At 42.8% G+C, this 12,994-nt stretch overlaps 1 protein-coding gene across 1 annotated transcript in view; it reads right to left on the bottom strand.

Moving 5' to 3' along the window:
• Nucleotides 1-12,286, bottom strand: part of cenpe (centromere protein E) — a 40,353-nt gene extending 28,067 nt beyond the window's left edge. The window contains exons 1-22 of the mRNA XM_063194851.1: nt 12,133-12,286; nt 11,502-11,617; nt 10,417-10,506; nt 9,786-9,904; nt 9,468-9,587; nt 9,277-9,358; nt 9,097-9,164; nt 8,871-8,945; nt 8,409-8,460; nt 7,994-8,081; nt 7,586-7,715; nt 6,973-7,092; nt 6,475-6,627; nt 5,471-5,615; nt 5,247-5,334; nt 4,182-4,911; nt 3,845-3,901; nt 3,417-3,572; nt 2,931-3,005; nt 2,355-2,516; nt 1,782-1,959; nt 1,330-1,487 (exon numbers count right to left, since the gene is read on the bottom strand). Of these exons, the coding sequence (XP_063050921.1) occupies nt 1,330-1,487; nt 1,782-1,959; nt 2,355-2,516; nt 2,931-3,005; nt 3,417-3,572; nt 3,845-3,901; nt 4,182-4,911; nt 5,247-5,334; nt 5,471-5,615; nt 6,475-6,627; nt 6,973-7,092; nt 7,586-7,715; nt 7,994-8,081; nt 8,409-8,460; nt 8,871-8,945; nt 9,097-9,164; nt 9,277-9,358; nt 9,468-9,587; nt 9,786-9,904; nt 10,417-10,506; nt 11,502-11,617; nt 12,133-12,188 (3,018 nt within the window). The 5' untranslated portion in view covers nt 12,189-12,286. The remainder of the gene's footprint in view (nt 1-1,329; nt 1,488-1,781; nt 1,960-2,354; nt 2,517-2,930; nt 3,006-3,416; nt 3,573-3,844; nt 3,902-4,181; nt 4,912-5,246; nt 5,335-5,470; nt 5,616-6,474; nt 6,628-6,972; nt 7,093-7,585; nt 7,716-7,993; nt 8,082-8,408; nt 8,461-8,870; nt 8,946-9,096; nt 9,165-9,276; nt 9,359-9,467; nt 9,588-9,785; nt 9,905-10,416; nt 10,507-11,501; nt 11,618-12,132) is intronic.
• Between the last annotated feature and the right edge of the window lie 708 nt (nt 12,287-12,994).

Genomic DNA, 12,994 nt, shown 5'->3' on the forward strand with positions numbered 1-12,994 from the left:
TTTCTAAATAAAGAGTAACCATCTAATGCAACCACTGGATCAAGAATAAAAGAGTCCAGATGAGTCTCAGTCACTGCAAGTATATGGATGTTGTTTGCCTGTATTAGGCTATACAATTCCTGAATTTTGTTCCTTATACTGCACACATTTATGTGAGCAAATACCAAGCCTTTGTTAGGAAGTTTTAAAAGGTTTTTATCCATTTTCCCTATTCAGATGCAAATGTCCAACCCAGTCCAACCACGCTATAACTCAAGAGTCCTCAAACTGCTTCTTCAATGCCCCCCGGCAAGCCTCCAGACTTAACCGGATGTCCTTTTCCAGCTCCTTTTTTTTCAGGTTTAGCTGCAGGATGGATGATGAGTTTATCATAGCGAAGAAAAGCAATTTCCCCCCTCTCTCGTGCTGCTTTCATGGCTGGTATGAGTTCCTTGCGTTTTTGGCGGACCTCTTCTGGATAGTCCTCATTGATGTAGACATTGGTCCCCTTTAGGTTTTTTGCGCATTCCATAACTCTGACTTTGTCCTTATAACTCACAAATCTTGCAACAATTGGCCTGACTCGATCTCCATTTGAGTTCCCAGTCCTGTGTATACGTTCAAACTCCATGCCTGATAGTTTCAGCTTCTCAGCGAAGATCTGTCTCACTTTCTCTTCTGATTCAGCTCCGTTCTCCTTCTCAGACTCAGGGATCCCATCAATCATGATGTTGTTTTTCCTCACCTGGATGTCCAAATAGTCCAACTTAGGCAGGAATGAGCTGATGTTCTTAGCAACAACAGAGAGATCAGAGTCTACTTCAGAAAGTCTAGTGGTTGTCGTCTTCTCCTTAGCAAGCAGCTCATCCACATCTTTTTGTGTGTAGTGGAGGCTCTCTCGCAATTCACTTATTTCCCTCCCCATTCCATCTAATCTCTTGTTATTTGTGTCCATCACAATTGTTAAAAAGCTCTTAAAGTTCTGCTCCTGTTGTACCAACATCTCTTTATAAAACAGTCTTTGGTGTTCCAACATTTCACGCACCTGGGATAAAGTCACAAAATCCTCATCCTTTCCTTTCCTTCCCCTTTTTGGTGACAAGGTGTTCGCTGTCAACTGCAAATCCTCTTCTTTTGATTTCTTCCCTTTTTTTGGTGACATGTACACATGAAGTCTCTCTTGCCCGCTTTAACTACTAACTTTTACTTGCTGCTATGCTTTTTAACTTGTATTGCTCACATTTGTTTTGTTTTCATTTTCTGCTCTACTACTGACTACAATGCTCTGTAAAGTGTCCTTGAGTATCTTGAAAGGTGCTCCAAATAAAATTTATCATTATTAATATTTACCTGTTGCGTTAGGCTGTTCACCTTTTCCTGGTTAACGACCTCCTGGTGTCTGAGCAGCTCCATCTGGGACTGCAGTTCTGCTTCACTCCGTGTACGCTGCTCCAGCTCCTTCCTCAGCTCCGCTACAGTTCGCTCCAGAATAACGCCATCTACCAGGTCTGTAGATAATCAAAATAGCTTATCGTTAGAACGACAGAGTAGGTTGACAGGTTTGCTGACAAAACAAAATGGACGGCCTTAGAGTAAGAATCTTTCACACGTCACACTGCTGTCTGAAGTTGAATTAAAAGGTGCACAGTCATAATGAATACTTAGAATTGGATGGTGGTGGTAAGCATTGATGAAAAAGGTAACATTTGTGAAAAGGCAGCATGAATTCTGGAAATAAACTAGTAGAAATATTACACCGTGGACCTTTAAAGATGATTCAATGGCAATAGACAATAACTTACTTTTAGGGACTTTTCCATCCAGGAGAGTTGTAAGTTTGGTGTTTTCATCAAAAGCACCCATGAGTTCCTTTTGCAGGTCCACCTGCATCTGCTTGAAGCGCTTTTTCTCGATATCCAGCTGAGTCTGCACACTGTGAAGCTCTGACTGCATGTGCTGATGTTCAGCACTCAGGACACCCTGGAAGAAGAGCAAAAAATACGTTAAAAATCCACACTGGCTTTAGACAGTAGAACAGATTTGTAAGTGGTTAAATGGCTACTAGAGCAGTGAAGATCATGACAGGAAGCGAGAGCGAGAGCGAGAGCAGGGATGGGAAATGACCCAGGCCATAACTCAACGCCTGGATCCCCCCATGGACATGCAAAGTAACAGATTTGAATTAAACGCCATTGAATTAAATGGCAACCTCCCATCAAATAAATTGAATTCAATTTAGGAACACACATTGTTTACATTTAAATTCTCCCACCAGATGGCGCCATAGACTGAAACACAAAAAAGGTTGAAGGTTTCTTTTTGGGTGCTGCCACTCTCTGTCTCACTTATGGACAATCTGGCCATGATGTACTTACATCTCTTTCTTTGAGGGCAAGGTTCTCCGAGCGCAGGAAGGCCCACTCTTTCTTGGTCTCAAGGCTGAGGCCCTCGGCGTCCTCCAGAGAGCGGCGCAGACGCTTCACCTCCTGCACCAGGTCCTTATCGCCTTGCAGGTCGGACAGCATCTCCAGTTCAGCCTGCACAGACAGCAGTAGGGGTTAGATCAGTGGTTCTCAACCTGTTTTGAACAAACGCCCCCTTGGCCCCAAAATAAGTCCCCCCAAACGCCCCTTGACCTCAAGCCTGCCAACGCCCCATTAGTATTGAATAATAAAATGGACTAATCACTAATGCATTCACTTGGAATGAGTTTTGGTATAGGCACAGTTTGGCATATCACTTTGCAGATCGTACAGCGTCTCCAGGTCAGCCTGCACAGTGGACAGACCAGGTTCAAGACAGACAGAGAGGTGCAAGACAGGAGTGAGCACAGCTGTGGTTGGCCAGGAAAGGCCACAAAAACAGGGAATTGCTTGCATTTTCATGTGAGTGGAGATAAAAGTAAATGAATAAATAATATAGAAAAATAAAAAATAAAAAAAACACCCCACCTTAAGCTGCTGAACTTGGACATTGGAGTCTTCTGCCGTCCTCTTCCACTTGGCGATTTCGGCCTGGAGTTCAGCCTGTAAATGTACATTCAAATAAGATTCATTATTGACAGGACAGTGAAGGAATTATGGGAAACAAATGGGGAGAGAGATGTGGGGAAGGAGATGCATAGGACCCGGGCTGGCATCAAACCAGGCTCTCTGACATAGCAACCAGCATACTACAGTTACAGTAGAGCCACGGTAGAGATAAAACATTCCATTGACTTCTACTAGCCAAATTGAATTTTCACCAGCATTTGGCTGGTTGGCTGGCATTAATTTAGAGCCCTGCTACTAGAAAACAAAGCTCACTAGCCATTTTGACTGATAGTGAGAGTATGTTTGGCTAGTATGATTTAACATCTATTTTTGGCTAGTGATGACAGCCATCTAGTAGCGGTGTGTGTGTGTGTATGTGTGCGTGTGTGTCTTAGGGCAGCTCACCTCGTTCTCCATCTTCACCTCCTTCTCCAGGAGCTCAAACTCATCTTCCTCCCTCTGCTCCTCCAGCTTCTGCGCCTCCCACTTCAGCCTCTCCACCTCCTCCCTGAACTGCTGAAGCTTCCCCTTCAGCTCATCACGCTCGGCCTCCAGGGCTTTCTAACAGGTCAAATAGCAAATAATTATGTTACACTAAGAGGCCTCTCAATACAATGCAGTCTGAAAATGACCATTGTCTGCAAAGATCTTTCTTTACTCTTCTTCATTAATTTATTAATAATTCCGTACCCATCATTATGGTATTTTTCAGGTTAGTTACATTGGGATGCTGCAACCAAACAAACAACTTTTGTTAATGTGGTTCGCTAAGGAGAATGTCAAAGGCCAAGGGTTATTTTCAGTTATCAGAATTTTGAGCTTAGCAAACTTACTTTCTCAGCGGTCAGAGTTTCACAGAACTGGATGGATTCTCCCAGGGCTGATTGTAACTGCAGAAGGGAATTTAAAGACATTTAAACACACATGCTTTAACGGCATAGTAATGTGGTCCAATGTGTTAAAGTTGTCTATGAACGGTAGCCCATAACACACACATACACACAAAAGCAGAGACTCTGACATCTGGCAAGAGAGCAATATACAGTAGTGTAGTTAACGATTTTAGTGTTAGAGCAACAACAAATAATATATATTTTTTTTTTTTTGAGATCGACACAAGTACATTTTATAAAAGGTAATTCTATAAAATAGAATGAGTTTAGTGCTCACTTGTGCCTCATCAAAACCAGAAGTGTCGAGCCGCAGTTGAGACTTCTCCATTTTTTCCACCTGGAGTTGAAGATACAGATCTTGTTTCTCCTGAGCATCTTTCTCGACTTGAGCGAGCAATTCTCGCTTCTCCTCAGCTTCCATCTCCAGTTGAAGCTGCAACTCCTGCTTTTCTTGGGCTTCCCTCTCCAGTGTAGTGGCTAAGTCCTGTTTCTCCTCCACACCTCTCTCCAGTTGAAGCTGTAAGTCCTGCTTTTCCTGCACTTCCTTCTCCAGTTGAGTGGCTAAGTCCTGTTTTTCTTGGGCCTCCTGCTCCAGTTGTGTGGCTAAGTCCCGTTTTTCTTGGGCCTCCTGCTCCAGTTGTGTGGCTAAGTCCTGCTTTTCTTGCATTTCTTTCTCTAGTTTGGTGGTTAAGTCCTGTTTTTCTTGGGCTTCCCTCTCCAGTTGTGTGGCTAAGGCCTGTTTTTGTTGGGCATCCTTCTCCAGCTGAGTGGGGAAGTCCCGTTTCTCCTCCACACCTTTCTCCAGTTGAGTGGCTAAGTCCTGTTTTTCTTGCATTTCTTTCTCTAGTTTGGTGGTCAAGTCCTCTTTTTCTTGGGCTTCTTTCTCCAGTTGAAGCCGCAGCTCCTGCTTCTCCTGCACTTCTCTCTCTAGCTGGAGCTGCAGCTCCTGCCTGAGCTGGGTCTCCTTCTCCATCTGCTCCTGAAGCTCAGCAGGCGATGGGAGTGAACTGTAGAACAATACATAAATAGATCAATACATGGGGTCGCAATAACAACAAATGGTAATCAGACAAAACGCACTACTGTACATCTGCCTGATGAAGGTCTAGCTACCAAAAGCTAGAGACAAGTTACCAAAAGTAAGTAGACAAGTGGACTTGAAGTGTGTGGATTTTTCTCCCCAATTTAAAAATATACAGTAAATCCTTAACCTCATACAGATTGCTGGGGATCTTTGACTAAAATAAATAAATAAATACATTTTAAAAAGCACACAATGACTACCAACAACGAAGTCTCTCGCACAAAAGACTCAACTAGTCAGCGCCAGACGTTGACGTACCTCTTGCGACTGGTCACAGCGCTCTGATCCATGCTCTGGTCCAACGTCCGTTCAAGGGGGATTTCCCAGCGACCATCAAACTCATCATCTTCACAAGAAGGGAAAGGGAAAAAAACAAAAACAAAAACAGAAACCACATGAATCAATCTGCGCACCAGCATTGCCCCGATATATTTTTTAATTGATTGTAGTATAATGAGACCAACAAGCAGAATGAACCTTACCGTCTTGTTCAGAAATTGATGATAGGTCGACACAACGTTGCTTGAGAAAGGGCTCCAGTAGCACCGTGTCTGATTCGTCATCCAGGTCTGTGGGTAAGGCAGATCGCAGGAGCTTTCCACCCCACGTCATGCGCCTTTTGGGGGCCTGTGTGGATACGAGGTCAGGGGACACGTCAAAATAGAACGGAAGGCGCACCATTTGTTCCCAAAGTTGAGTCATTTCATTTCCAAAAGTAAAATAAGGCCACCACTGATCTTTAAGAAATCACCCAGGCCAGATTGGAATCTGGGTGCCCCTGGGTGATGTTACCCATAACATGGTCAGAGACACAAATACACCAGACGCGACAAGAGCGACACAGTCAACGGAATTAATTCACTTTCTATCGAGTCGCTGGTGACAGAAAAGACAAAAGCAATTTGGGCAAAGAGAGATAATTTAAGCGTCAATTTGTAGTTTGTGTTGCTCTCGCCAAAAGTCCAGCACCTTTGTCGACTCTTTGTCGCTTAGGTCTCCTCTGGTGTGTTTGCGGGGTTAGAACGGTGCACCATAACGGCCCTCCGTGACTGGCTACTAGAGCTGCACAATTAATCGTCAATAATCGAAAATCGTGATATAATCGTGTTATCGAAATTGTGATTTCAATCGTGATTCAATCGTGGCAATAGTGACCTACTTTCGAGAGCGTCCTTGAAGTCAGAACATACTGACAGGCTGGTGTTTCTGGCCAGAAATCTGTTCACTTAAGTTTCACGCTATTGCCTTTTACATAATTATTACAATTCATTTTATTTTGCTCATCCCGTATTGTCTGGCGGCAAACGCCATACTAAATCGGAATGCGCAAGGCAGCATGGGTACTCCCAGGCTCATCCCGTATATAATTCAGTCTTGGTTATATTTAATTTTGTTGTATTTTTTTTTTTACAAAATTCAGTAAAAATCAATAATCGTGATTATGATTTTGACCCAAATAATCGTGCATCCCTACTGGCTACTGTACCTTTTTGACGGGGACGAAGTTGGAGCTGGTGACGAGCAGCTTGGTGAGGTTGCGGATGCGGTCCTCCTGGTCGCGCTGCAGCTGCTCCTTCTCCTGCAGCAGCTGGCAAAGCGTCTGCTTCTCAGTCGCCGCCGTCTTCGTGACCGAAGAAACCTGCCAAAGGAACGGAGAATATACAGTTGTACTCAAAAAAATAATCGCAGTGTCTTTACAAAAGGCGAGTAAAAGTCAAAATTCAAATAAATGCACTCAAATACATAGGGGATACAGCCGGGCGCAGGGCCACCAAGGCCAGAATGGCCAGGAACAAGCAGGGTTGCCAACTCTGCCTGGGACAAAGTAATACCCCTACATACACACCGGTACTCTGTAATAAGGACTCAATTCTGGGTCCCTAGTCTCCCTGGGTCCGGGACAACTGAGCCCTGAGTCGGCTTGCCTGCAACTAAGTGCCAGTAGAAATGCAGAGGAAAGTAAAACAGTGTTCGTCTAGGTTACCTCTTGCAGTCGCTGTTTGAGCTCGTTGATCTCATTCCTGTAGCGTCTCAAAAGGGCGCCATCATCGGACACCTCGGTGACATGAGGATCGTTCTTCATGCGCTTGGCAGCACTGGCAAACTGCACCAGACAGATAAAGAATGAAAACAGGGCCACACTAAAGGGAAAAACAACCATTCAGAAAGCCTGCACAAGTTAGGCTGCATCTCCCCACAGTGGTAAAAAAATAAATAAATTACAGTATGATGCACATTTAACGGCTTAAAACTCGAAATATAACAGTGCAAGTGTAGAACTATAATGTTATAATGCATCTTTGATACATTTGTTTCATTCAATGACCCTCCCTCTAACAATTCTACCGAGTCTACTGATGAAGGACTGCCCTGCATCACAACACAGACAAAGGCCAAGCAGACCTGCAAACTCGTCAAAGAAAAAATGGTGACAGTGTACAGCGGGGGTTCTATTTCTATTCACGTGAATGACCTAATTGGCCGGGAAAAAGGTGACCGTCACCAAAAGGTGACGAGTTTGCAGGTATGCCAAGTATAGACTTGGTCATAGGAAAGAGGAGGGTTGGGGTGAAGTGTCTGTGACCTGGTTGACAAACCTGCAGTGTGCTAAGGGTTTCATCCTGTGCAGCTGGGGTGACGGTGCAGATGATGACCGTCTTGGCATTGCCTCCAAGGGAGTTTTGCAGGATGCGCGTCAGCTTGCTGTCTCTGTAATTCGTGAAACCCCTGTCGAGAATGCGAGTTCATTGGTGAGAGTTTCCATTTAACTTTTCCCATGCCCGTATGAAGCCGACTTTGAAACATACTACCGGTGACTAAACAGAAGCAATTATATTTTTAGTAGTGCTTGCACTTCAGTTGGTAACTTTAAAAATATGTTTCTTTTACCTACAGGCTGACAATATAGGAGCCAGCATGTAATGTTCCTCTTCACATCACAAGTCCAATAATTAACCAACAACAAAAAGAAAAAGAAAAAAGTGATTGATCAGCAAGACACATACTTTTGATTTTCATCAGTCAGCTTTTTGATGACTTGGCCAAGTGTGAATAGACTGCGATTAATGTTGCATCCCTCTTTGAAACGAGTACCTGGAAAACGCATGCAAGAAGACGGGAACAATGTCACAACCCTGCACAGATACTATAATTGAAAAACGTTCCTTGCAAAACCATTTTTGACTCTTTTTTATAATAGGAAATGACTGTTCAGAGGACCCATCATCTCTGTGTGAATTCTTGCCATTCAAATATTTTAAGAATGTACTTCTTAAACCGAAGTAAAATGCATTTTGCAATGCAATGCAATGCAATGCCCAATACAACAATGTCAATTTTCCAAAATGGATACAAGTCATTCTGCAACGAAGCTCTACAATTACTCTCATGGTATGACATATTCTCCAGTATGCTACTCACCCTCAGCTCCTGTCTGGCTGGCCCTCTCAGCTCCTGCCAGATCCACCAGATTCTGTTCAACACAGAAACAGATATAAAAGGTTATTGACGTTCTCAAAGTAGAAACACAGAAACAGATGGCGACTGGTGTTTTGAAGTAAACTCAGGTGTTGCAATCACTGCTACTGTATGGATGAAATCATTATTATATTGCATTGCATTTGGCGGACACTTAATAGCCAAAGCGACTTTCAAAAAGAGGACATCATAATAATAGCCAACATCAATAGCAAATACAAAGTGCACAGGAAATATACAGAACAACAGGTGTATTCTGTTGTCATTCTGTTATTAATAATATTGTTTTTTATTGCTTATTGCTGGATGATATAAAAACTATAACTAATTATTCCATGTAAATGGGCATGAGGATCTGAGTATTAAGCTCTGCAATCTGAGGTCAGCAGCAGTGACTGGACTCACCAGGTGAGAGACGATGATGGCTCCATCAGAGATCTCTCCTGAGGACGGATCACTCCTCTCCCGACTTTCAATGATCTGACAAGATAAACATTTCATTACATTAAGCAGCTTTTTGCTTTGGCTTTTATTATGGCAGGACAGCTGAAATATTACTAATATTTTATCATGAATAATAATATGACAGGAAATATTAGGGAGAAAAGCAGTGTGTGTGTGTTTTCCTTACCATACGGAAGATGGTGTGAGACCGACTGCTTCTCTCATTCATCTTAGTCTTTCCATAATGTCGATTCTCTGTACAAGAAACAGAATGCCTTTTAACACACCAATGGCTGTGTGTACCGTGCAATCATAGCAAATCGTCCTACACACACACACACACACACACACACACACACACACTTACTTTCGCCCTTGCGAATCCATGCTAGTGCTTGCTCTGGGGATGTTACCAGCTCTTCGGTAAGATCGGCCACATAGACGTTTTTCTGCAAGCACAACAGCCACGTAAGTTTCCCTCCCTCACATTCACACTCAAACTATACAGCACAAGACTACAGAGAAAATAGACACACCGACACATGCACTCAAACTCACATAGTTTCCCTCGCGGACCTCCAGAGGCTTCCTTTTCAAGCTGTCACACAGCAAATCTGTGACGGTCTCGTTGTAAATCTCCATGTAGCTAACACGCAGAAGAAACTCCTTTTTGGGACACTTCAAAAGAACACACACAAACACAATAAACCATCAATCAGCATTCCCACTGCCCGCATGCCAACATCACCAGCAGATACAAGGTGCACAGGAAATATACAGAACAACAAGTGCAGATGCTAAGTAGGGTTAGTGCATCTTATCTTAGCACAGGGTTGAGTAGAGTACAAGTAGTAGTACTCCATTTTGAAATCTTACATTGGAGATGGTCTTGAAAATGTCCTCCATGGCCAGTGGAATGACGCCAGGTGTGAGGTCGTTGCCCATCATTGTAAACGTCTTGCCAGACGAAGTCTGACCGTATGCAAATATGGTGCCTGGACAGAGAGGAGGGGGGGAAACTATTCATCTTCGAAGACAAACGTGACGTCACACCTGGCATTACAGCACGTCAAGAGAGAATGCCTATGCAGGCAGCACAACAGTCACACATACAATCTAATTATCTGCAATGCTGGGCTCATGAGCATGACAAAAAAGTCTAGAAATAGAGTAGAGAGCTGAGTATCATTAATGTACCCCCAGTAGAACACATACATAAATACAAAAGAAAAAACACACAAAGGCATTACAAACATCATTGTGCATTATATTCACCATACAGCACTCACTTACATACATTTAGCAAAAGTCAGATCATCACACACACACACGCACGCACACACGCACGCACACACGGAGCCCTTTTGAAAAACATGAGTAATTTCCTGAAATCCTGACGTTTAAAACATTAAATCAAGCTTACAAAGGAACTGCTTGACAGACTTCAGTCTTGAACACAATCAAGGACATGCAATTTGTTTCTGCAGCTTGCAAAGTTATTACTGACCGTTATAACCCTCAACAGCGGAGACCACCAGAGACTTGGCAATGTCCTGGTAGAGCTGACTTGTGCTTTCCTCCGCTTTGAAGACCCGGTCTGAAAACAAAGATGCCAATCAGAAGAAGTGCAATGACATTACATTACATTGCATATGGCAGACGCTTTATAACCAAAGCGACTACCAAACGAGGACATAATAATAGCCAGCATCACTAACAGAAAAAGTGCACAGAAAATATACAGAACAAGTGTGCATGCAAAGAATCTTTATTTTTATAAAGTAGAGTACACACACACACACACCGCCATGTAACAACAACAAAAAGTGTGACATTTGGTTCAAAATATGCAAGTAGCTTGGGAACTTTCTGACTACACGTCTTGTCCACACTTGTGCATCATGTTGTAGGCATTATGTTATACCGGTGTGTTCTCTTATGTCAGTGGTTCTTAACCTGGGGTGCGGGCACCCCCTGGGAGTGTGCCAGAGATTTCAGGGGGTGCACAGAATTTTGTTTATGTTGAGGTTGTGACTAAAATTCTATGACGAACATTGCAATTAGGCCAAATCAAAACCAAATTTTAACATGTTTTGGTCCCCATGTAAAGTCATTAAGGTATTGATTAAGGTCTCAAACAAGAGTCATTGTAATTAATTACTTAAATCCTTTTTTAGTGCGTATACATGTGTAGAAGTTTGGGTTGGGGGTGCGCGGCTTGTCTTGGGCACAGGCAAGGGGGTGCATTAAGAAAAAAAGGTTAAGAACCACTGTCTTATGTTATATTGTATGTGCTGTGTCTCATGTAGCAGCCTATGCATCCAAAGCACATTTCCTTCAGTGCAAAATATTTGTTCGTTTGTTTGCATTTATGGCCAGTTAAGCAACTATGGCTATTTCATGGCCAGTACAGGAAACAAAATTCCAGAGCAAAATAACCTTCAATCTTCAGCCAATGTTATGCATCGGCAGTGTACTGTTGAATGACTACGAAGAACATATAGCAACTTCGTGAGTAAATCAGTGACAATGTAGGTATTAAGCATTACAGTCAGAGAGGTAATTTCAAAGGGAGATGGAAAAATGAAATACCAAAAGTGAAGCTTTTTGACAGGTTCCCATCTCCGTCATCAATCTGATGGATGGCTTGTCCATCAGCCTTCCAGTATATCTGAACTGGCTCCGCATTTTCAGAAGTTGCTAGTTCTCTGCAGATGAACACCCACAAGGCCAAGCATTTAACAACACTAGCGGTCTACTGACTACACATGACAATGGTTTGTTGATCCAAGTCAAAACACAATAGAGTGAAAACACTGAAGAGGTACACAAGAAAAAACTGCGTTGGTTGAAATGACAGTCCTGATCAAACTTGAGGATTTAGAGAAAATGTCTGTGTACTAAATCATATCAAACCGATAGCTATTATGTTTCCTGAGAAGGAAGGCTAGGGTGGTGCATTCAGAACTAAAGCTACTTTGCCGCTTTTCTCTGAAATCGTCAGAGGAAATCAATTAGTTAGAAATATAGTGGTACTACATAAACAATGTACACATTACGAAGCATCGTCGAAAGAAGGCCATGCCACCCACACTGTGATATTTTATGGCACTGTGGTATTATTTGGAAACGTCTACATTTCACTTGTAAGGTTAGCTGACATTGTAGCTGTCTTGAGATGTTAGTAGCATTTTGCAGTTCATCTGGTCTAACGTTAACTTACCTTTTTATGAAGGGTCGAAACCTTACGCACACCTTGACAGCAGACTCCTCTGCCATCGTGTTTTCGACTGAATTCCTAAAACCACGAAAATCACTAATAAAACACTCTTTCCCACCTTATCTTCATGAAAACATACACACACACCCGACTGCATTTAAACGGAACGTTGGAATAAAATGCTTAATTCCTATTGGTGGAAACATATATTCAAATGACATCAGTTTGAACTTTCATTGGATAGCCCACTTCCTCTAGTCAATTCGCGGAAGAGCAACAGCTCTCTACTGCCACTCAAGGGTAAGGAGGCGAAGTTAGTGATTGAAATAAAAGATGCCTCAAACAAAACGCTGGGGGGAAAAGGTCAGTGACAGCAATGCGTGCTTCCAGACATCACATTGCATGAATGCGGTGTAGAGCTCTATCCACACCATTATCTGTTTTTTTTTTATCCTCGAATCATCAAGCCTACCATAATACTACCGTTTACACGGGAAATAGAGATAGGCGTACTTTTCTGCTTAGGTCAGCCTACTACAAACATTAGGCTAGTAGTGCATAACCTAGGCTAGGGCATTGTTTTATTATTTATATTTTCAGCTTTTAGATTTCATCCTGTCAAATGTGTTGACCTAATATCTTCAGTCCGTATTCTCAGGTCAATCAGAACCACTGACCTGTAGGCCTATGGCTGGATTAAGATTGGCATGGGGCCTCTAGGCTACAGGTTGCTGTGCCCCCCCCCCCCCCCCCCCCCCCCCCCAGAAGGTAAATTGCACACAAAAAAACCCCATAAAAAACAATTTAGACAGTGTAATAATTACAAGGTAGAAATTCAGGATAACATGTCTACCAACTGTACTCA

The sequence above is a fragment of the Engraulis encrasicolus genome, chromosome 3 (genome assembly GCF_034702125.1).
Source record: "Engraulis encrasicolus isolate BLACKSEA-1 chromosome 3, IST_EnEncr_1.0, whole genome shotgun sequence".
Taxonomy (NCBI): Eukaryota; Metazoa; Chordata; class Actinopteri; order Clupeiformes; family Engraulidae; genus Engraulis; species Engraulis encrasicolus.